This window comes from Rana temporaria, chromosome 4, assembly GCF_905171775.1.
Source record: "Rana temporaria chromosome 4, aRanTem1.1, whole genome shotgun sequence".
Lineage (NCBI taxonomy): Eukaryota > Metazoa > Chordata > Amphibia > Anura > Ranidae > Rana > Rana temporaria.
The window spans coordinates 252,018,039-252,041,138 of record NC_053492.1 but is presented as its reverse complement, the minus strand read 5'-3'; the positions used below and the strand labels follow the sequence as shown (position 1 = coordinate 252,041,138).

The 23,100-nt window shown below is 43.5% G+C and overlaps 3 protein-coding genes across 5 annotated transcripts; all 3 read left to right on the top strand.

Annotated features, from left to right (window-relative positions):
• Positions 1-4,484: 4,484 nt before the first annotated feature.
• On the top strand, positions 4,485-6,535 carry LOC120937139. The gene has a single exon (XM_040350139.1). It carries the CDS (start codon positions 4,539-4,541, stop codon positions 6,396-6,398), a length of 1,860 nt encoding a protein of 619 aa, XP_040206073.1. The 5' UTR covers positions 4,485-4,538; the 3' UTR covers positions 6,399-6,535.
• A 369-nt stretch (positions 6,536-6,904) lies between these two features.
• Positions 6,905-15,052, top strand: LOC120937137. 3 transcript variants are annotated; one of them, XR_005748678.1, is made up of 5 exons: positions 6,905-7,448; positions 7,540-7,603; positions 8,331-8,565; positions 8,660-9,738; positions 14,821-15,052. XR_005748678.1 is itself a non-coding variant. In XM_040350138.1 (4 exons), the coding sequence occupies exons 3-4, from the start codon at positions 9,180-9,182 to the stop codon at positions 14,889-14,891; spliced, it is 630 nt and encodes a 209-aa protein (XP_040206072.1). In that variant the 5' UTR covers positions 6,905-7,603; positions 8,331-8,565; positions 8,660-9,179; the 3' UTR covers positions 14,892-15,052. The 3 variants fall into 3 exon arrangements, 1 of the variants encoding a protein (XP_040206072.1); XM_040350138.1 differs by having other exon boundaries at positions 6,905-7,603; XR_005748679.1 differs by lacking the exons at positions 6,905-7,448; positions 7,540-7,603; positions 8,331-8,565; positions 8,660-9,738 and adding exons at positions 13,071-13,613; positions 13,705-13,768; positions 14,492-14,726.
• LOC120937136 lies at positions 9,746-12,702 on the top strand. The gene has a single exon (XM_040350137.1). The coding sequence runs from the start codon at positions 10,358-10,360 to the stop codon at positions 12,563-12,565; it is 2,208 nt and encodes a 735-aa protein (XP_040206071.1). The 5' UTR covers positions 9,746-10,357; the 3' UTR covers positions 12,566-12,702.
• Positions 15,053-23,100: the final 8,048 nt, after the last annotated feature.

Sequence of the window (23,100 nt, the reverse complement as noted above, 5' to 3'; positions counted from 1 at the left end):
GGGGATCCTCCCATTAAAGCAGTGTTTCTCAATTCCAGTCCTCAGGCCCCCCAACAGGTCAGGTTTTCAGGATTTCCCTCAGATGAAAAGGCTGTGGTGATTACTAAGGCAGTGAAACTGATCAAATCACCTGTGCAAAATAATGGAAATCCTGAAAACCTGACCTGTTGGGGGGGCCCGAGGACTGGAATTGAGAAAGACTGCATTAAAGAGTCATGGCTGTACTTGCTTTGAGTGGAAGAACACTGAAACCAGGGGGCTAAATGTTGTCACCCATCCAAGGGTGCTTTCACCCATTCATTGTTGAGGTCTAAGTCTGTGAGGCTTTCTATACATCAGTAGAAGAAGATGTGCCAGCCCTGGTAGTTCTCCTTACTGCTATGAAGTCTAGTTCTCTGGTTCGATATTCTTTTTAAAACTATGTGTTGCAGTCTTTTTTAAGAAATAAATTCTTGAGTTACTTGCCGGCATTCCATCTGCCTGTGTTTCCTACTGTATAATTCTGCAATGTGGAAGAAAAAATGATGCAGTTTTATGTTTGAGATTAATAAGATTTGACTTTGCTTAATGACAGATTAGGCAACTATTCATGCATTGTGATAGACAGCAGTGTAATTGTCCTTGTTTGAATGTTTTCAACTGATTGTCAAAATAGTTCATTATAACTTTGCCCTGTGTTATCTTGTTGCCTTGACAATTTAGTGTAATTCAGAATTCATGCTGATGTGACATTGTTCCCATGTCACAATGTCACCTTTAGCTGCCCATGCGTGACGACAAAGAGGAAACTGCAGTGAAAAAAACATCATATCTTTTTTAATGGAAATACAAATTATAACAGCTGGCAATAAGTGCCCTGGGATAAGAAAGCTTCCTGCCCTACAGTGCTGCTTTTTTGTTGCCTTTTATTATTCTACTAATGATTATAGGAAAGATAAGGGAGAATATTATTAAAACATTTGCTGCAAGCAAAATCATTTATGGAAGAAGTCACATTCAATTCATTCATCCAAATTGTTAAAGATTGTTTACCAATTTACCAACATATAACTTAATATTTTGCACAAGGGATAATTAGAGAAATTTACAAAAGGTGATTTAAATTACAGCACAAATAATGCAAAAGTAATCTATAATGCAGACCTCCTAAATTGTAAACTCTAATGAGCAGGGCCCTCTGATTCCTCTTGTATTGAATTGTATTGTAATTGTACTGTCTGCCAGACTTTTCTAAAGTGCTGCGCAAACTGTTGGCACTATATAAATCCTGTATAATAATAACAATAATAATATAATAATAATATACAGAAGCTGAATATCAGCCTTGTGTCTGCACTGCAGGTCGACTCAGCAAATGCCCATTATTTTCCCAATGCTAAGACTCTGAAGTTTCACAAATAGCAGAAGAACCAGACACTACGGAAACACCGGATACTACCGGACTTTGTATGAACTCAACAACATTTTGGATATTGTGGATTTTAAAAAGAAACAACAGGGTAGTTTTATAGGCAGAAGTGTAACTACAAATCGTAGGGCCCCATAGCAAAATGTTGATGGGGCTCCCCCCTGCCATCTCTCTCAGCAGCACCTGAAAGTATCAACTGCGACAATAAATTATGCCTAAAGCACAGACAGCAAGAGAGCTGTCAATAAAGTCAGCAGCAAGGCAGTGAATTAACTTGAATTAATTTACTCTTAATTTTCTTGCTAATTGTCCTCCATGCAAAGTTTTCATTATATTAAATCTTGGGGTGTTGATGTAAATTCAAAGCCCTCCCACTGCCACAGCAGGCAAGTGCTTAACCACATCCATACTGCCAAACATCATTTGACGTCTTGGGCTTTCAGTGGAGATATCTGAATGATGCCTGCAGTTACAGGCATCATCCAGATAGATTTTTTTAGAACCAGCGATTCTGAGCACAATAAGAATGATCATAGCGGCTGTTCTGCCGCTTGATCGTTCTTAGCTGGGACCCGGAGAATGAATCAGCCGGCACCGGAAGAGAGGCATAGAGATTTCCGAGGGACAGGTGGTCCTCTGCAATCTCTATCATCCTTGGAGGATCATTACGTTATAACGTCGCGTCTGGGCCCCACAAGTAAACAAAGCCGAGATATACGCTAGAAAAGCATCAGATCATCAATTTTTTTTAATCTGATGCTTTCCAGCCTGGAGAAGAGATGTCTTCATAAAGAGGACCTGTCACACACCATTCATATTACAAGGGATGTCTACATTCCATGTAATAGGAATAAAAGTGATCAAAACGTTTTTTTTTTAAGGGAAAGTATAAAAATAAAATAAATGTAGCGCTACCCCTGGAGGGGCTGCTGATTAGATTTGGGATCGGTATGTTTAAGTTACCTCTATTCTGTGTCTAGGGGTGATGGTAGTGTTAAGAGCAATAACAGAATGTCCAGGACCGTCGGCTGCGTTTTCAAATGCTTTATTTTCCCGGTCAAACACGACCAACATGTGAACTTGAGGTAGACAGGATAGGTTGGTGAAGGAAGAGCAACTTCACAGTATCAGGCTATGGATAGTAAAGGCAGTCCTGCCCTCTGTAATTATATTCGTCCGCGTCGCCACTCCCGCCGGAGTGGGTAGAAGTGCCCCTGGACAGACCTCTCTCACAGGCCTGGCAGCCAAAGCGCCATTTACAGCTTCTGGGAGAAACAAGTCTCTGCCACCGACTTGGCTCTGATTAAATTAAGATGTTGGATGAGACCTCTGCCACAGGCCTAGTGCTGAAATTGTGAACAACAGAGCGAATCCTCCCAGTATATCTCTTGGGATCACCAACTGGCAGTTTAAAGACAACCTGTCAGTGTCCGGTCACCCAGATCCCCGATGGTTCATTACAGTCCTGTTGGATCACCTGCCTCCGGGTTCTCCTCAGACCGATCCCCCACCGAACAGCACCCAGCTTGGGATCTTCTCAATAGAAGTGGGGACCCAGTAAGTCACTGGGGCCCCTTTGCAGCATATGTTGCTCCGGGCTATGAGAGCCCAGAGTCAGGAACTCTGCGTAGCACGTGACCCTGGCCTGGTAGGCCATAGTGATGGGGCCGGTGATGTGCGCACACCCTAAAGGTGGGTGCCGCACCTGGAACCAGGAACCCACGAAGAACCCCGAACAACGGCCTCCACCACAGAAATACCCCTCCCCAGCATGCCCTGCAAGGGAAAACTCCTCCAATTGGCTGCTGGGAAGAAGCGGCTCCGCCTGGACCCCTCTGGTGCCACCTGCCGCCAAGAGATGAGACTGCATCTCTGGGGCACAGACTGACCCACAGGACAAATCCAGATTTGGCGACAGCCAAATTTGTCAAATCACAGAATGAGAGTAACATAACTCTCTCATTCTCCCACTAAATTTGAATATAGCACCTGTACGAAAGTACACATGCGCTACATAAACAATAGAAAAAATAAAAATTGAAATGCCCGCGTCCCCGCGAGCTCGTACGCAGAAGCGAACGCATACGTAAGTCGTACCCGCATATGTAAACGACGTCCAAACCACACATGTGAGGTATCACCATAAACATTAGAGCGAGAGCAATAATTCTAGCACTAGACCTTCTCTGTAACTCTAAACAGGTAATCTGTAAAAAAAATTAAACCATTGCCTATGGAGATTCTTAAGTACCGAACTTTGGCGCCATACCACAAGTTTTGCACAATTTTAAAGCATGACATGTGAGGTATCTATTTACTCGGCGTAACATCATCTGTCACATTATACAAAAAAATGGGCTAACTTTACTGGTTTTTTTTTATTCATGAAAATGTTTTCTTTCCCCAAAAATCGCATTTGAAAAATTAACCCCACGCAAATACCGTGTGACATAAAAAGTTGCAATGGCGCCATTTTATTTTTGCCTAGGGTGTCTAAAAAAAATATATAATGTTTGTGGCTCTGAGTAATTTTCTAGCAAAAAAATGATGAAGTGTCAGAATTTGCACTGTATGGAAGTGGTTAATATGGAGGTTACTCGATAATCATAATACAACATTTTTTAAACTGGACATATGTCTTATCAGATCTTAACCGAGGGGACATGTTAGACCCCTTTCACACTGAGGCAGTTTTCAGGCATTTTTGCGCTATAAATAGCACCCGAAAAAGTGCCTGAAAACTGCCTCTATTTCATTGCAATGTGAGCTTTCACACCCAGGCGGTGCACTTCCGGGACGTTCGGAAGCAGCATCTTTGGGACGGTTTAGGAGCACTGTATACAGCGCTCCCAAAAAGTCCCTGCCCATTGCAATAAATATTGCTTACGAAGCGCCGCACCACAGGAGTTTAAACCCCTTTTTTGGGGTTAAAAGTGACCCGCTAGTGGCCAAAAGTGCCACTAAAACTAGTGGCGCTTTACCGCTAATGGCAGGGCCGACGCTTTCAGTGTGAAAGCAGCCTTAGGCCTCGTACACACGACCGAGAATCTTGTGGTAAAAGAAACATTCTCTACGCAACAACAAACAAATTATTATCAAACAATCAGACAAAGGGGGAAATGTTGTCTTGATGGACAACCAAACCTACCTTGACATGTGCCAAACTATCTTAAAAAATAATGACTGGTATTGTAAAATATCCATAAACAATATCACTCGTTTCTATATTGATTTCTATAAATTCGTTGATCAGGCCTTTTCTCAAGGTGTTATCTCTCTAGATCTACGAGATTTCATCAGAACCAAGCACCCCAAAACGGCCACTTTTTATAGCTTGCCCAAAGTTCACAAAAATAAGACCCCCATTCCTGGACGACCTATAGTTTCCGGGATCGGTTCGATTTCCGAAAACCTCAGCCAAGTCATAGATGCGCACCTTCAACCCTATGTCACATCTCTTCCTTCTTTTACTAAGGACACCATGCATTTTTTGCAAACCATTGAGGGATGCATGCTGTGTGATCAAGCTTTCCTCGTCTCTATTGACGTGGAAGCATTATATAGCAGCATCCCTCATGAAAAGGGCCTCAGTGCTATTGAGGAGGTCCTTACACGTGGACATATGTTTACTCCTGATTTTAATGATTTTTTGATTAAGGGTTTGAGATATATCCTATATCACAACTTTTTCTCTTTTGATCGCTCCCACTACCTCCAGGTGCAAGGCGTAGCGATGGGGACATGTTGTGCCCCATCCTACGCCAATCTGTACCTGGGGGAGTGGGAGCGATCCCTCCCAGACGATGATAACCTCGTCGTGTACCTCCGCCACATTAAACTGTGGCGGAGGTATATTGATGACATTTTCATCGTCTGGGATGGTCCCGAAGAGGACCTCCTTGCCTTCTTCAACGCATTGAACATCAACGACTTTAATCTGACATTCACTATGATACATGACAAAAATACTTTAACTTTCCTTGATGTGAAATTGTTCATTGATCCTGACAGATACCTACGCAGTACTCTGTTTCGGAAAGCTACAGCAGGCAATACCATCTTACACTTTGACAGCCACCATCCAATTCCCTTAAAAAGTTCCATCCCTTATGGGCAATATTTGCGGCTCCGCCGCAATTGCTCAACAGACTCGCTCTTCAGGGAGGAGGCAGACCAACTCCAGACTAGACTTCTAACCAGAGGATATAGTAGAAAATGCCTGCGCAGGGCCTATAACCGATCCTCTACTCAATTAAGAAATGATCTCTTATCGAAAAAGAAAACTATAACTGACTTCAAATCCGAGACCACTAGACCAGTCTTCCGCTACTCTTTGCAACACAAAGCGATAAAAGACATAATACAGAAACACTGGACAATCTTAACCGATGACCCTAAAATTAATCCCTTCATTACTACACATCCCTCCATTATACATAGGCGGGCCATGTCTATTAGGGATTCTTTAGTGTCTAGTGAGTTCAAGGATACTACAAATGAGAAACTACGGTGTTCCCTACCTGGTACCTTCCAGTGTGGACACTGCTCATGCTGTTACCTAATAAGAAGAGAAAAAACCTTTAGCCTCCCAAATGGCGAGACTTTCAAGCCCAAATATTTTGTGAATTGCCGCACACGCGGAGTGGTGTATCTCATGGAGTGCGAGTGTGGGGCCTATTACATAGGTAAAACTAAACAGGAATTCCAAAAACGAATCTCCAAACACAAGTATAGTATGACCATTGGGAACATTTACCTCCCCATAGGGAGGCATGTTGCCCTCTCTCATAACTATCGTGTACCACACGTAAGTTTTGCCGCCCTCGATCATGTTCTTGTTCCAGATCGGGGAGGCGACTGGAATAAAACCTTACTACAGCGCGAACAGAAATGGATATTCAGGCTGGGGGCTACTCAGCAACCAGGCCTGAATGATGCCCTTTCATTCGCCCCCTTTTTAAAGGGTTTCACCTCGGGAAAAACCCAATAAAATTGTTCTATGTATATATTATACTCTTGACTAAATACCAACACATGTCACGTCCATGGCACCACTAGCAGAATTAATATATGGCCAATATCCATATATCTGGATGCTTCTGTTCCAAATACATAAAAAAAAAAAAAAAAAAAAAATTTGGTACAATCAATATTATTATTACTTTGTATATTTTCTCTTATCCCAAAAAACTCCAAATAGCCACTCGGAACATCTCTATATCCCTATATCCCCCTCTAAGTATCACAGTCCATAGTTAGACAATTCAACATATGCTTACCCACCCACAGTGGCAATGCCAGATGTTCATGATAAAACTCCAAAAAATAAGCATATATGGTCTATGCATAAATCTTTTGACATCCACTGCTCATGATCAATGCTGTGACTGTAATATAATCATGTATGTAATCTCTGCTGTGACGGGCATAAATGTTTATTTTCAGCAGAATTTATTTCTATATCTATAAATAAGTACCTTATTAATATATATTTTTTCTTCCTATAGGACCCTGTCATGTCTCCACCGGGTGGTTTTTCCCTCTTGAGTGCCTCTACAATTTGCTACCTTTGTGGTCTCTCAGTGGGGAGGGGGAGACGCAGGGCCCTGTGTTCTCTTCTTCCTCCACAAGATGGTGCTCACTGCGCCATGATGGAGGTGTTTCCTCCCCACTGACGGCGTCAGCGACGCTCCCTGGAGCCGTGGACGCCCCGTGCGCGCGCGCAGTGCGCGCGCACGTGACGTCACTGCGGCGCTCGCGATCGCAACAGAGGGTTGGGGTTAATTCCCTTCTCTGACGCCGAGGAGCTCACAGCTGGGAGGGTCATCTGACCCTGGCATCCTGGTTCAGTTGGAGGAGCCTGTTTGGGAGGGGCAGTCCACCAGGTTGGACAGGGATTTTCCAAGCAAGGCATCAGCTGCCTAAGAGTGATTACCTAAGTGGAAGCACCTGACATGCACATACTTAAACACACTAGGTGTACACCTGACACCTGCCTGTGATCCCATTCCCATACCTTACTGGATACACCACACAGAGGGTAAGACTACAATCTTCCAAAACTCTGCAGACTTGCAACAACTTTTTTCTGTTGATTCATTATTATTTATGAATCATATTCTTTTCTCCAGATACGCCTACTAATGCCTCTTCTGGAATTTGTTGCTACAATTTATTATTATACATTCAAACAAGGTAACTTTATTACAACTCTATTTAACCTCTATAAAAACACTATTTATTAATAATGCACTTTTTTATCATCTAGCTGCACACTTTTACACTAATTTAACTGGCACTCTTTTATCTAACATATTTATCTACCTTTCACCCTACTAGCCCCCACTTATAGCATTTTCGTTTTCTTTTTTGTTTGTGTCCTTTACCATTCATTACCATATTCACACATCCCCATCCACCCATCTACTCACTTATTTAATTCTAATATTTATTTATTTATTTCTACCCAACAATTTTTTTTTTTTTTTTTTTTTTTTTTTTTTTTTTCACTTTTCCTGTCTCTCACATATTCACTCACACATACACATTTCACACTCACTAAGAAATTCATCCCTATACATACACTTTTGTTTTGATTCACTACACTTTATACCAATATATAATAATTTTTGGTATCCTAATTTGATCTGTATTGTATTTCATATAACAAACCGAAATTAAGTTCGATTACCCTTCCCATCATCACCCCTTCCTTTACACCACTGAACTTTCCATATGCACTTACATAATTAAGTTTTATATGGCATTTTAGATATCCGTCTTTACATATATACTATTATAATGGGGTACATGTGCAAGTCTAGCGCCATCTACTGATACAATTTATTTATTATTATTTTTATACTTTAAAATATATCTAAATTTGGTACTCATACCACTCTATTTTTGAACTCTTAAATAGGCATCACTCAGGCAGCTTGCTTTGCTGGGCCCCCTGCCCACCTGCCCGGCCCACGCTCCCTGGCTGTATTTGGATTCCTTCCCACTCACACTGTGAGTTCCTGTAGGCCACTCATAAGGGGCATTTCTGAGGACTCTCGTGTGGGGGTACAGACCACCCGTATGGAGACAAGTTATCAGGGATCCTCAGGACTTTAATTCTACTCTGGTCCAAATAAAACTGAGAAACACAACCTGTGAGTTGGTAACTATACACTTTAAAACATATTTTTACTCAGACTGTACTATATATTATGTATTCTATTATTATATATCTATTTTTTGTTATAGTTTGCATCATATACCTTTTCCTCCGAAGAAGACTCACATGCAAGGGTCGAAACGCGTCAGGAACATTTTGACTTAAAGATCAGCCAATCATGTTGATCAATGTCATGCAACTTTGATGCTTTATCATCATATGTATGTGTTCTCAATGTTTAAACTGTACCAGAGCTCATTGTTTTATAATCAAACTTGTTCTACTTGCTAAAATAAATATCTTTTCTACCTTTTTTACAAATATTGGTACGTCTTTGTAATTTCCCACAACAAGCAACAACAATTGCTGCCTAAAAACCCCACTGGGGAAACTGTCCTTTTCTTTATTATCTATTTAGGGGTGAGCAGCACTTTCCCCCATCCCATTGTGTCCTTATCCTTTTTTTCATATATTTTCTCGGTGGCTAAACACCTATTCTTCCCCACATGGACACAGGAAAGTATAACCTATGAGCTCTGGCACTGTGCAACTGTATTTAACATATGTTTGTTTGTTGTTTTATGGTTTTGAATAACTAGAAGTGTTAACATGTCCGCCTATCAAGGTGATGAATGGATGAACTTGATGCAACAATATGAAGCAAAATTTGAAAAAGGGGAACAGGTCGATACCCAGATCTCTTCCCATTTTCGCAAACTGGGAAAACTCCTAGAAAAGAAGTCGTCTCTGTTCTGGCACATTAAGTCTTTTGAAAGATATACTAGCGCCAAGATAAACCCTTTTGGTCTTCGCATACAAATTTTTCCTCACACTGAACAAGTGGATACCCCATTCAAAAAAGAATGGGAAACCAACTTACAGTTATGCTCTCAAGAGATGATGAATATCCTATCTCGGGAATACACTAGACAAATTGCTGTAGTGGATACCGAGATTGGTACTTTGGAGGCTTTGTTGTCTCCCCATAAAAAACATGATGCATATATTAAATTGCAAACAATGCTTGAAACTAATCTGTTATCTTTTAACAAGAATATTCTACAGGATAAAGAAGTCAAGTTCTGGCGTGATAAGTCTGCCTTTTCCGAGGAGCGGGCCTATAAATGGAACAATACCTCTGCACAAATGCAACATAAAAAAGTCCCACGTGAGTACAAACAAGGACCTAATGCAACAAAAACAACTTCTAATGCGCCTCCCCAACCTCTATTAGGACAGGATAACCATCCCGTCCATAAAGGTCGAGGAAAATACAAAAGAAATCGCAATAATAGAGGCTCTGAAGAACAAGATGTAAAAAAACGCATTGTTACCAATGATCCTATCATTGATGATGACACCTTTGTGGTTGATACGAACACACCATCGACTGTGATCAATGGTACTACATATCCCACTAATTTTGATCTAACCGATACTCAAGCTAACAAAAATGGCACTTTGGATACACTTGAACCAGTTCTACGAAAAACTTTAAACCCCTCAAGGGGTCCCGGCTCTCCCCTGCCCAAAAAAATGGGCAAGGGCCTGGATCCCTTTGTTGTCCGGCTACCAACCGGCAACTAAGTATCATTAACTTATCCTCTCATCCATTAACCCCTGATGAGGAAACAGTTCTCTTACGTGGTCTCACTTTTTGCCCCGAACGCAATTTTGATCTTTTCGAGGCCATTACTGATCTTCACCTTTTTGCGCGCAAACTAACATTGAGAAACCTTTATTCTAAACATATTAATTCAGATACAACAGACTGGTCAGGTGTCTCTATGAGAGAATTTAAGGCATTAAGGGACCTCACTCTGTTATATGAGGAAAACAACACGGTTGATCTAATTGACCTCATTGATTTAGATACATTATTGGAGGAACCTCTTTTGGTGTCCGACAATGCCCTCCATATGTTCAAACTTCCCTCTAAAAAATTCCCTCCACTTGGCACTAACCCTAGCATACTTACCTTTGTGCGACAAACAATGCGAGACATGTGTAAGCTTGCCACCACTCACTTACGCCCTAAAAATCTCAGTCAAAAAGAATTTAAGGCTCTCGATTCTCTACGCAACAACAAACAAATTATTATCAAACAATCAGACAAAGGGGGAAATGTTGTCTTGATGGACAACCAAACCTACCTTGACATGTGCCAAACTATCTTAAAAAATAATGACTGGTATTGTAAAATATCCATAAACAATATCACTCGTTTCTATATTGATTTCTATAAATTCGTTGATCAGGCCTTTTCTCAAGGTGTTATCTCTCTAGATCTACGAGATTTCATCAGAACCAAGCACCCCAAAACGGCCACTTTTTATAGCTTGCCCAAAGTTCACAAAAATAAGACCCCCATTCCTGGACGACCTATAGTTTCCGGGATCGGTTCGATTTCCGAAAACCTCAGCCAAGTCATAGATGCGCACCTTCAACCCTATGTCACATCTCTTCCTTCTTTTACTAAGGACACCATGCATTTTTTGCAAACCATTGAGGGATGCATGCTGTGTGATCAAGCTTTCCTCGTCTCTATTGACGTGGAAGCATTATATAGCAGCATCCCTCATGAAAAGGGCCTCAGTGCTATTGAGGAGGTCCTTACACGTGGACATATGTTTACTCCTGATTTTAATGATTTTTTGATTAAGGGTTTGAGATATATCCTATATCACAACTTTTTCTCTTTTGATCGCTCCCACTACCTCCAGGTGCAAGGCGTAGCGATGGGGACATGTTGTGCCCCATCCTACGCCAATCTGTACCTGGGGGAGTGGGAGCGATCCCTCCCAGACGATGATAACCTCGTCGTGTACCTCCGCCACATTAAACTGTGGCGGAGGTATATTGATGACATTTTCATCGTCTGGGATGGTCCCGAAGAGGACCTCCTTGCCTTCTTCAACGCATTGAACATCAACGACTTTAATCTGACATTCACTATGATACATGACAAAAATACTTTAACTTTCCTTGATGTGAAATTGTTCATTGATCCTGACAGATACCTACGCAGTACTCTGTTTCGGAAAGCTACAGCAGGCAATACCATCTTACACTTTGACAGCCACCATCCAATTCCCTTAAAAAGTTCCATCCCTTATGGGCAATATTTGCGGCTCCGCCGCAATTGCTCAACAGACTCGCTCTTCAGGGAGGAGGCAGACCAACTCCAGACTAGACTTCTAACCAGAGGATATAGTAGAAAATGCCTGCGCAGGGCCTATAACCGATCCTCTACTCAATTAAGAAATGATCTCTTATCGAAAAAGAAAACTATAACTGACTTCAAATCCGAGACCACTAGACCAGTCTTCCGCTACTCTTTGCAACACAAAGCGATAAAAGACATAATACAGAAACACTGGACAATCTTAACCGATGACCCTAAAATTAATCCCTTCATTACTACACATCCCTCCATTATACATAGGCGGGCCATGTCTATTAGGGATTCTTTAGTGTCTAGTGAGTTCAAGGATACTACAAATGAGAAACTACGGTGTTCCCTACCTGGTACCTTCCAGTGTGGACACTGCTCATGCTGTTACCTAATAAGAAGAGAAAAAACCTTTAGCCTCCCAAATGGCGAGACTTTCAAGCCCAAATATTTTGTGAATTGCCGCACACGCGGAGTGGTGTATCTCATGGAGTGCGAGTGTGGGGCCTATTACATAGGTAAAACTAAACAGGAATTCCAAAAACGAATCTCCAAACACAAGTATAGTATGACCATTGGGAACATTTACCTCCCCATAGGGAGGCATGTTGCCCTCTCTCATAACTATCGTGTACCACACGTAAGTTTTGCCGCCCTCGATCATGTTCTTGTTCCAGATCGGGGAGGCGACTGGAATAAAACCTTACTACAGCGCGAACAGAAATGGATATTCAGGCTGGGGGCTACTCAGCAACCAGGCCTGAATGATGCCCTTTCATTCGCCCCCTTTTTAAAGGGTTTCACCTCGGGAAAAACCCAATAAAATTGTTCTATGTATATATTATACTCTTGACTAAATACCAACACATGTCACGTCCATGGCACCACTAGCAGAATTAATATATGGCCAATATCCATATATCTGGATGCTTCTGTTCCAAATACATAAAAAAAAAAAAAAAAAAAATTTGGTACAATCAATATTATTATTACTTTGTATATTTTCTCTTATCCCAAAAAACTCCAAATAGCCACTCGGAACATCTCTATATCCCTATATCCCCCTCTAAGTATCACAGTCCATAGTTAGACAATTCAACATATGCTTACCCACCCACAGTGGCAATGCCAGATGTTCATGATAAAACTCCAAAAAATAAGCATATATGGTCTATGCATAAATCTTTTGACATCCACTGCTCATGATCAATGCTGTGACTGTAATATAATCATGTATGTAATCTCTGCTGTGACGGGCATAAATGTTTATTTTCAGCAGAATTTATTTCTATATCTATAAATAAGTACCTTATTAATATATATTTTTTCTTCCTATAGGACCCTGTCATGTCTCCACCGGGTGGTTTTTCCCTCTTGAGTGCCTCTACAATTTGCTACCTTTGTGGTCTCTCAGTGGGGAGGGGGAGACGCAGGGCCCTGTGTTCTCTTCTTCCTCCACAAGATGGTGCTCACTGCGCCATGATGGAGGTGTTTCCTCCCCACTGACGGCGTCAGCGACGCTCCCTGGAGCCGTGGACGCCCCGTGCGCGCGCGCAGTGCGCGCGCACGTGACGTCACTGCGGCGCTCGCGATCGCAACAGAGGGTTGGGGTTAATTCCCTTCTCTGACGCCGAGGAGCTCACAGCTGGGAGGGTCATCTGACCCTGGCATCCTGGTTCAGTTGGAGGAGCCTGTTTGGGAGGGGCAGTCCACCAGGTTGGACAGGGATTTTCCAAGCAAGGCATCAGCTGCCTAAGAGTGATTACCTAAGTGGAAGCACCTGACATGCACATACTTAAACACACTAGGTGTACACCTGACACCTGCCTGTGATCCCATTCCCATACCTTACTGGATACACCACACAGAGGGTAAGACTACAATCTTCCAAAACTCTGCAGACTTGCAACAACTTTTTTCTGTTGATTCATTATTATTTATGAATCATATTCTTTTCTCCAGATACGCCTACTAATGCCTCTTCTGGAATTTGTTGCTACAATTTATTATTATACATTCAAACAAGGTAACTTTATTACAACTCTATTTAACCTCTATAAAAACACTATTTATTAATAATGCACTTTTTTATCATCTAGCTGCACACTTTTACACTAATTTAACTGGCACTCTTTTATCTAACATATTTATCTACCTTTCACCCTACTAGCCCCCACTTATAGCATTTTCGTTTTCTTTTTTGTTTGTGTCCTTTACCATTCATTACCATATTCACACATCCCCATCCACCCATCTACTCACTTATTTAATTCTAATATTTATTTATTTATTTCTACCCAACAATTTTTTTTTTTTTTTTTTTTTTTTTTTTTTCACTTTTCCTGTCTCTCACATATTCACTCACACATACACATTTCACACTCACTAAGAAATTCATCCCTATACATACACTTTTGTTTTGATTCACTACACTTTATACCAATATATAATAATTTTTGGTATCCTAATTTGATCTGTATTGCATTTCATATAACAAACCGAAATTAAGTTCGATTACCCTTCCCATCATCACCCCTTCCTTTACACCACTGAACTTTCCATATGCACTTACATAATTAAGTTTTATATGGCATTTTAGATATCCGTCTTTACATATATACTATTATAATGGGGTACATGTGCAAGTCTAGCGCCATCTACTGATACAATTTATTTATTATTATTTTTATACTTTAAAATATATCTAAATTTGGTACTCATACCACTCTATTTTTGAACTCTTAAATAGGCATCACTCAGGCAGCTTGCTTTGCTGGGCCCCCTGCCCACCTGCCCGGCCCACGCTCCCTGGCTGTATTTGGATTCCTTCCCACTCACACTGTGAGTTCCTGTAGGCCACTCATAAGGGGCATTTCTGAGGACTCTCGTGTGGGGGTACAGACCACCCGTATGGAGACAAGTTATCAGGGATCCTCAGGACTTTAATTCTACTCTGGTCCAAATAAAACTGAGAAACACAACCTGTGAGTTGGTAACTATACACTTTAAAACATATTTTTACTCAGACTGTACTATATATTATGTATTCTATTATTATATATCTATTTTTTGTTATAGTTTGCATCATATACCTTTTCCTCCGAAGAAGACTCACATGCAAGGGTCGAAACGCGTCAGGAACATTTTGACTTAAAGATCAGCCAATCATGTTGATCAATGTCATGCAACTTTGATGCTTTATCATCATATGTATGTGTTCTCAATGTTTAAACTGTACCAGAGCTCATTGTTTTATAATCAAACTTGTTCTACTTGCTAAAATAAATATCTTTTCTACCTTTTTTACAAATATTGGTACGTCTTTGTAATTTCCCACAACAAGCAACAACAATTGCTGCCAAAAAACCCCACTGGGGAAACTGTCCTTTTCTTTATTAAAGAAACATCGTTTTCCTCGACGAGTTTCTTGTCAGGCTTGTCGAGAATCTTGTCAAGCTTTCTTTGCATACACACTGTCAAGACAAAATCTCGTCGTTCTCAAACGCGGTGACGTACAACACGTACAACGGCACTATAAAGGGGAAGTTCCATTCCACTGGCGACACCCTTGGGGCTGCTTTTGCTAACTTCATGTTACTGCATGTTAGTAAAAGTTTGGTGAGAGACGATTCGCGCTTTTCAGTTTGTTACAGCGTGACGAATGTTCTATCTCCATTACGAACGCTACTTTTACCGAAGGTGCGCTCCCGTCTCATACTTTATTCTGAGCATGCGCGGGTTTCTAAGCATACACACGAACGTGTTTCTCGTTGTAAACCAGCCCGACGAGAAACACGACAAGGAAATTGAGACTCCCTACGACAAAAAAGAGAACATGTTCTCTTTTTTACTCGTCGAGATCCACAACAGTTTTCTCGTCGAAAAACATACACAAAGCTCTGGATGAATAAAATGAATGATGAGCGCAAAAAAACAGTGAATGGTGCACATATAAACGCAAAAAGTGTAAATAACTAAAATGAGGAAATAAGAATGTGAGGAAATATCACAAACTACACAACAACCACATGGGGCACTGTGACAGCTACTGTGATGGTGCAAACAAGGGTGAATCAAGTGAACTGAAAATTATAAATAAATATAATAATATAAATGTCCCAGGTAGATTGAATAGGGTGTCCCAAGTGGCAGAGATGAACCGTAGATCCGTGTACAGGTGTTATAAACAATCCACAGGATAGCTGGGCTCACAGAGCGCTTACCTCCCTGACGTGGGGAAACAGCATGAGAATCCTCAGATGGATTATAGATGACCTTCTCCCTACTCGGATGGGCGGCTGCGATCCTATGGGTCCTCTCCCAAAACGTATCCTTCTCCCCGTGTGTAAGGCTCAGGGCTTCGCCAAAATGGAGGCTCCGTGTCCAAACATCAACAGGAAATCCACGAGTATCAGGACACGTACTTACCGAGACCGAGATGCTGCGGACGGCTCACCTTTGCAGACTGGCGCTAACCTTCCTCTGAGGGTGGAAACAGCGAGAGGGAAGCACCAGAAGGCACCGGCACCGGAGAGGTAGCTGGGTAGTAGCCGAGGTCAAGATCACAAGTGTGGGATCCGGAATCCACAGGATACGTTAGAAGCCGGAAGCCAATGCAAAGTCAATCAGGAGCAGGAATAAGGAAGTCCAAGAAGCAAGCCAGGTTCAGGGAATGGAGACAGCAGCAAGTCTGAGATTCAAGCCGGGATCAGGGTTCACAGAGAGAAGCGAGTCCAAAGTCCAGAGCCGGGGTCAGGGGTAAGAGAAGGCAGCAATCTGATAAACGAGCCGAGGTCAGGTATGTAGTCAAGCAATCAGGTAATCCAGGTCAAGAGGTTAGTTCAAGGGATAAAGCACATACAGGAACTGATGACAAACCAGCAAAGGGGAAGGGGCTGGCTTAAATAGGCCGCACTGGCCACTGATTGGTCCACAGGAGTACAGGTTCAGGACCAGGTTCCAACGGACAGCACACAGAATAGCACTGAGCAGTGGCTCAGAGACAAAAGAGCTGGACCTTCAATGGAGAGATCCTGGGTTCGATTCCACCCAGTACCAACTGGGGAAAGAGACCGTGGAAGGTCTGCGCCCTGACAGTGCCCCCCCCCTAGGGGCGGACTCCGGACGCCCAAACTGTCCATTAACTCAGGATGTTCGCGTTGAAAGGACCGAATCAACCGAGGGGCATGAATGTTTCTGGAAGGCTCCCATGAACTGTCCTCCGGGGGATAGCCCTTCCATTTAATTAAGTATTGGAGTTGTCTCCCTCTTTTCCTGCAGTTAAGGATAGCTTCCACTTCAAACTCTCTTTCTCCTTCAACCTCTATTGGTGGAGGTGGAGGCTCCGCTCTCCCTTGGAAAGGATCCGGGACCAGGGGTTTAAGAAGTGAGGCATGAAATACGGGGTGAATCCGGTAAGAATCAGGTAAGGCCAGTTCAAAGGCTACAGGATTAATCTTGCATTTAATCTCGAAAGGACCGATGAATTTCGGGCCCAATTTTTGTGAAGGAACAGGTCATTTTAGATTAGAGGCGGACAGCCAGACTTTCTCTCCCACCCCAAAAGTGGGACAGTCCCTTCTACCTTTGTCATAAAATTTCTTAAAGTCCTCCTGAGCCCGCTGCATCACCTCTTGTAAGTTTGAGAAATTCTGTTGAATGGATACTAACCGTTCTTGGACGGCTGGAACAGAAGCTTCGGGAATGGAGTCCGGTAAGAAGGGAGGATGGAAGCCATAATTTGCCCAAAACGGTGTTTGATTTGTGGAGGCATGAATGGAGTTGTTATATGCAAATTCTGCAGATACTAATAGTGAACGCCAGTCATTCTGGGAGACTGAGCAGAAACAACGGAGGTACTGCTCCAAGGTCTGGTTAGTTCTTTCCGTTTGGCCGTTGCTTTGTGGATGATAGGCAGAGGACAGACAAATCTTCACTTCCAGGGACTTACACAGTTCCCTCCAGAACTTGGATGTGAACTGTGTACCCCTATCGGATACGATACTCTTGGGGACTCCGTGAAGTCTAACGACCTCTTTAAAAAAAATGTTTGCCGTATCGGAAGCTGAGGGCGTGCCAACCATGGGCAAAAAATGTGCCATTTTTGACAACCGGTCAACCACGACTAGAATCGTGGTGAACCCTTCAGAGGGTGGTAGGTCAACGATAAAGTCCATTGAGATGTCTGCCCATGGACGTTCCGGAATGGGCAGTGGCTTGAGAAGACCCCAGGCCCTGGTGTTAGGACCCTTGTTGCGTTGGCAACGGACACAGGAGGCCACATAGGTTTTGCAGTAACGCCGCCACTTAGGCCACCAGAAGGATCGAGCAATTAGTTCAGAGGTCTTACGTGTTCCAAAATGGCCTGCCATCTTGAGGTCATGGAAGGTACCCAGGAGTAGCTGTCTTAGGCTGGGTTCACACTACGGTTTTCCCGTCCGTCAGCCGCATACGATTTATATGGAAAACCGTATGCGGCTGAAACGGACGGGAACGTATGGAACCGCACACATGTGCGTTTTCCATTAACATTAATGTTAAAGGAAAACGTATGCGTTTGCCATACTGTTTTAAAAACGACCGCAAAACCGTGGTTGAACACGGTTTTGCGGACGTTTAAAAAACGTTTTGCCAGCAAATCGTACGCACCCGGATGCATCTGAGTGCATACGATTTGCAATGCATTCTCTATCTATACGTTTTCCCGTCCGGGCCCGTACGTTTTCAATACTGAAATCGTATGCGGCTGACGGACGGGAAAACCGTAGTGTGAACCCAGCCTTACTTCCCTTGGCACAAAGATCTTATCTCGAGACCACCACAAATCTTCCCGTTTTACAAGTGAAGAGGTTTCCGGATCTGTACATTGGCGAGATGCCAATTTAAGAGAATTGAGGAAGTCTGATTGAGCGATCAGAAAAAAGTTTTGAGGGTTCAGGATAGTGCTGGGTTCTGAAGTATTAGGTGTTTCCGGGAACATTCTTGAAAGAGCATCGGCTTTACCGTTCTTTGAACCGGGTCTATAGGTTATGTGGAAGTTAAACCGCGTGAAAAAGAGGGCCCAGCGAGCCTGCCTGGGTCTTAGACGCTTAGCGGAACGCAAATACTCTAAATTTTTGTGGTCTGTAAAAATTATGATAGGGTGAGTAGCTCCTTCCAGTAAGTACCGCCATTCCTCCAATGCGAATTTGATAGCAAGGAACTCCCTATCCCCAACATCATAGTTCTTTTCCGGCGGAGTAAGTTTCCGGGAGGCGTAAGCAACTGGGTGCAAGAGGGATTTTGGCCCCTGTCTCTGAGATAAAACAGCACCAGTGGCGGACTCTGAAGCGTCAACTTCCAGGATGAATGGGAGTGTTGGATCTGGGTGATGTAAAACGGGTGCCGAAGAGAATACTGACTTAAGCTTAATGAAGGCTTCCTGAGCTTCCCGTGACTAATGGAACCGATTCCCTTGACCTGTAAGCTTGGTGATGGGGGAGACAATGGAGGAGAACCCCACAATGAACCTTCTATAGAAATTGGCGAAGCCAATAAAACGTTGGACACCTTTTCTATCTGTAGGAGCCGGCCATTCCTGAATTGCCTTGACCTTTTGGGGGTCCATGGCAACCCCATCAGTGGATATAAGGAAACCTAGGAATTGTATTGAAGTCTTCTCAAACTCACCTTTCTCTGCTTTGAGATATAATTTGTGTTGTCTGAGGATCATAAGTACTTTTTTAACGTGGTTCCGGTGTAATTCTAGCGTAGCTGAAAAGATCAAGATGTCATCTAGGTAGACAACAAGGAAGTCGTCCAGGTACTGACGAAAGATGTCATTGACTAAATGTTGGAAAGTGGCCGGGGCGTTACAAAGCCCGAAAAGGCATCACTAAGTATTCGAAATGTCCGAATCTAGATCTGAACGCTGTCTTCCACTCGTCCCCTTCCCTGATCCGGACAAGATTGTAAGCTCCTCTGAGGTCGAGTTTTGAGAAGATGCGGGCCGAGCGGAAACGCTGGAACAGCTCTGGGATGAGTGGTAAGGGATACCGGTTTTTAATGGTGACCTTATTGAGCTCCCTATAGTCTATACAAGGTCGGAGTGAGCCATCCTTCTTCTCGACGAAGAAAATCCCAGCCCCAGCGGGAGAAGAGGAGGGGCGAATAAATTTTTTCTCTTAATTCTCGTCGATGTAGGCCTTGAGGGCCTTTAATTCAGTTTCTGAAAGGGGAAAAATACGGCCGAAGGGAATCTCAGAGCCTGGCAGGAGATCGATAGGGCAGTCATACGGCCGATGTGGGGGTAAACAATCTGCTTGTTGTTTATCAAAAACGTCTTTGTACCCCAAGTAGGCAGGAGGGACGTGTAGAAGGTTTTCCGGTGGGCTAATGAGGGTGGAGCAAGAATCAGGAGGAGGTAGCAGGCAATGCTGAAGGCAAAAAGAAGACGTGAAACTGATGTCTCTGGTGAGCCAATTGATACATGGTTGATGGAGCTGAAGCCAAGGGAGTCCCAGGATGATGGGGAACATGGGAGATGGGATGAGGTCCAACCGAAGATGTTCTTGATGGCCAAGATCAGAGATGACGTGCAGGGGAAGTGTTTCATGTGTAACCAATCCAGAACGGGGAAGTGACCCATCCGCTAGGTGGACTTGAAGGTGAGTATCTTTAGTGCGGTGAGGGATGCGCAGCTTTTGGGCCAGGGCCAAGTCCAGGAAGCTGCTGCATGCTCCCGAGTCAATGATCGCCGGTAGGCGGGTTGCCCCTTCCGGAAGCTGCAGGGAAAGGAAAAGCACAACGTAAGTCTGTGATAGATGCGAGACATGGTAATTGAGGGTTGGTGCAGGTTTCAACTTACAGGGTCTCACCGGACAGGTGCGCAAAAAGTGGCCGTCCCCACCGCAATAAAGGCAAAGGTTGGCTCGACGCCTGCGTAGTCTTTCTTCCGGAGTGAGGGGCGGACGTACTAAGCCAAGCTGCATAGGCTCTGGATCAGGAAATGAAGAAGTTGGTGAAACCGAAGGAGGTGTGGGCACCGAAGGCAGACGTGGCGGAGCCCAGCTGAGACGGTTGGACTGGAAACGTTCAGAACGCCTCTCTCGTAGGCGTCGGTCCAACTGGGTGGCGGACTGGATCAGACCCTCCAGCGTAGCAGGGGTTTCAGAACGTGCCAGTTCATCTTTTAGGGCTTCGGAGAGACCCTGGCGATATTGGTACTTTAGGGCCAACTCGTTCCACCCAGTATCGGCCGACCACTTCCTGAACTCGGCGGTGTAATCCTCCACTGGGCGTCTACCCTGGTTCAGATTATGGAGGGTGGATTCAGCAGTGAATGAACGCAGGGGATCGTCATAGAGCTTGGCCATGTGAATAAAAAACTCGTCAATAGTGTCCAAAGCGGGACTCCTCTGCTCCATTAGACCATGGGCCCAGGCCTGGGGTTCATCCGAGAGGAGGGAGATGACAAATCCCACTTTCACCGCCTCAGAGCAAAAAGTCCTGGGCTGTAAACCAAAATAAAGGGTGCAGGCGTTTTTGAAAGCTCTGAACTTCCTACGGTCACCCGAGAAGCGTTCAGGAGTGGGTACTCGGGGTTCCGAGTTCGTGGTCATAACTGCTGGGGTTAATGCGGCCTGAGGAGCGGGAAGTCCAGAAAGAGGGGCTGCAGGTACAGAAGATGGCCCAGGTGGGATGGCAAGTTGTTGTAGGCGGCCATCCATCTGGAGATAGCCTTCTTGAAGTTTTTGCACAGCGTCCGTCAAGGCGGAGACCTGCTGGCACAAGGTCTCAAAAGGTGAGCGCGCCCGGTCGGTCTCAGACATCCGGCTGGTTTGTACTATCAGGACACGTACTTACCGAGACCGAGATGCTGCGGACGGCTCACCTTTGCGGACTGGCGCTAACCTTCCTCTGAGGGTGGAAACAGCGAGAGGGAAGCACCAGAAGGCACCGGCACCGGAGGGTAGCTGGGTAGTAGCCGAGGTGAAGATCACAAGTGTGGGATCCGGAATCCACAGGATACGTTAGAAGCCGGAAGCCAATGCAAAGTCAATCAGGAGCAGGAATAAGGAAGTCCAAGAAGCAAGCCAGGTTCAGGGAATGGAGACAGCAGCAAGTCTGAGATTCAAGCCGGGATCAGGGTTCACAGAGAGAAGCGAGTCCAAAGTCCAGAGCCGGGGTCAGGGGTAAGAGAAGGCAGCAATCCGATAAACGAGCCGAGGTCAGGTATGTAGTCAAGCAATCAGGTAATCCAGGTCAAGAGGTTAGTTCAAGGGATAAAGCACATACAGGAACTGATGACAAACCAGCAACCAGCAAAGGGGAAGGGGCTGGCTTAAATAGGCCGCACTGGCCACTGATTGGTCCACAGGAGTACAGGTTCAGGACCAGGTTCCAACGGACAGCACACAGAATAGCACTGAGCAGTGGCTCAGAGACAAAAGAGCTGGACCTGGGTTCGATTCCACCCAGGACCAACTGGGGAAAGAGACCGTGGAAGGTCTGCGCCCTGACAACGAGATGTTTAAAAAAGGAAAAAAAGCTCCAATCGTGAAGTAGTCCTCAAAGGATTTTAATGAAATTCCAAAAAATATAATGCTGAGCATAAAACTTAAAAGCTCTGCCAACATTTTTCTTGATGGATTTTGCCAAGGAAAACGGTCATGTGTACGAGGCCTTAGTGTTTTTTAACAGCCTCAAAAAGACTTTAATATTAAAAGTGGCTGAGCTGTAGTAAAAGTGTTCTGAGGACAATAAATCTACACTGCTAAACAAGTTATCCCTGCAGCACAAAGTAGGGGAATCTGCAACTAGCAACAATCCTGAATATTTCTAAACAGAACAGACAATTTGCCCATGGGACTTTTCTGAGTGGTACTGAAAAAAAATACATGAAACATACAAATTACAAAATGTTCATTTCAATTTGCATAAAAATCACACAAAGACATTTTCACATAGAATAAAATAAAGACAAATAGAATTTCACATCATGTACATTCCAGATGCCAACCAAAATATTAGGTCATTATCTTATTAACAGAAGCTGTAACCTCTATGCATTTCATAGGGCAACGCCCACTTCATCAGGAGACAACCATAAGTTAGTTTATGTGTACATCTGTGGAAAGACCATGTCATATAAAATAAGATGAAACAAACAGAAAAATATATTTAGAAAGTACATACGTTTTTTGATACATTACATACAGTATGATAGGATATGATATTTCCTTGTGCATATTTTATAATACAATATCCTCTTAGGCATGCTATTCTGTGTGCATTCTTTTTAAATTTTATTTTTATCACTGTTGCCTTTTCATTGATATTCCTTTTATCAACTGTTTTATTTCCCTTTTCAAGGGGTGT

Coding starts and splice junctions, on each gene's coding strand:
- LOC120937139 (XM_040350139.1), top strand. CDS start 4,539: ATGGACAACCAAACCTACCTTGACATGTGCCAAACTATCTTAAAAAAT.
- LOC120937137 (XM_040350138.1), top strand. CDS start 9,180: ATGTCCGCCTATCAAGGTGATGAATGGATGAACTTGATGCAACAATAT. Junction 9,739..14,820: donor GCAACATAAAAAAGTCCCAC/GTGAGTACAAAC, acceptor TTTTTGTTATAG/TTTGCATCATATACCTTTTC.
- LOC120937136 (XM_040350137.1), top strand. CDS start 10,358: ATGAGAGAATTTAAGGCATTAAGGGACCTCACTCTGTTATATGAGGAA.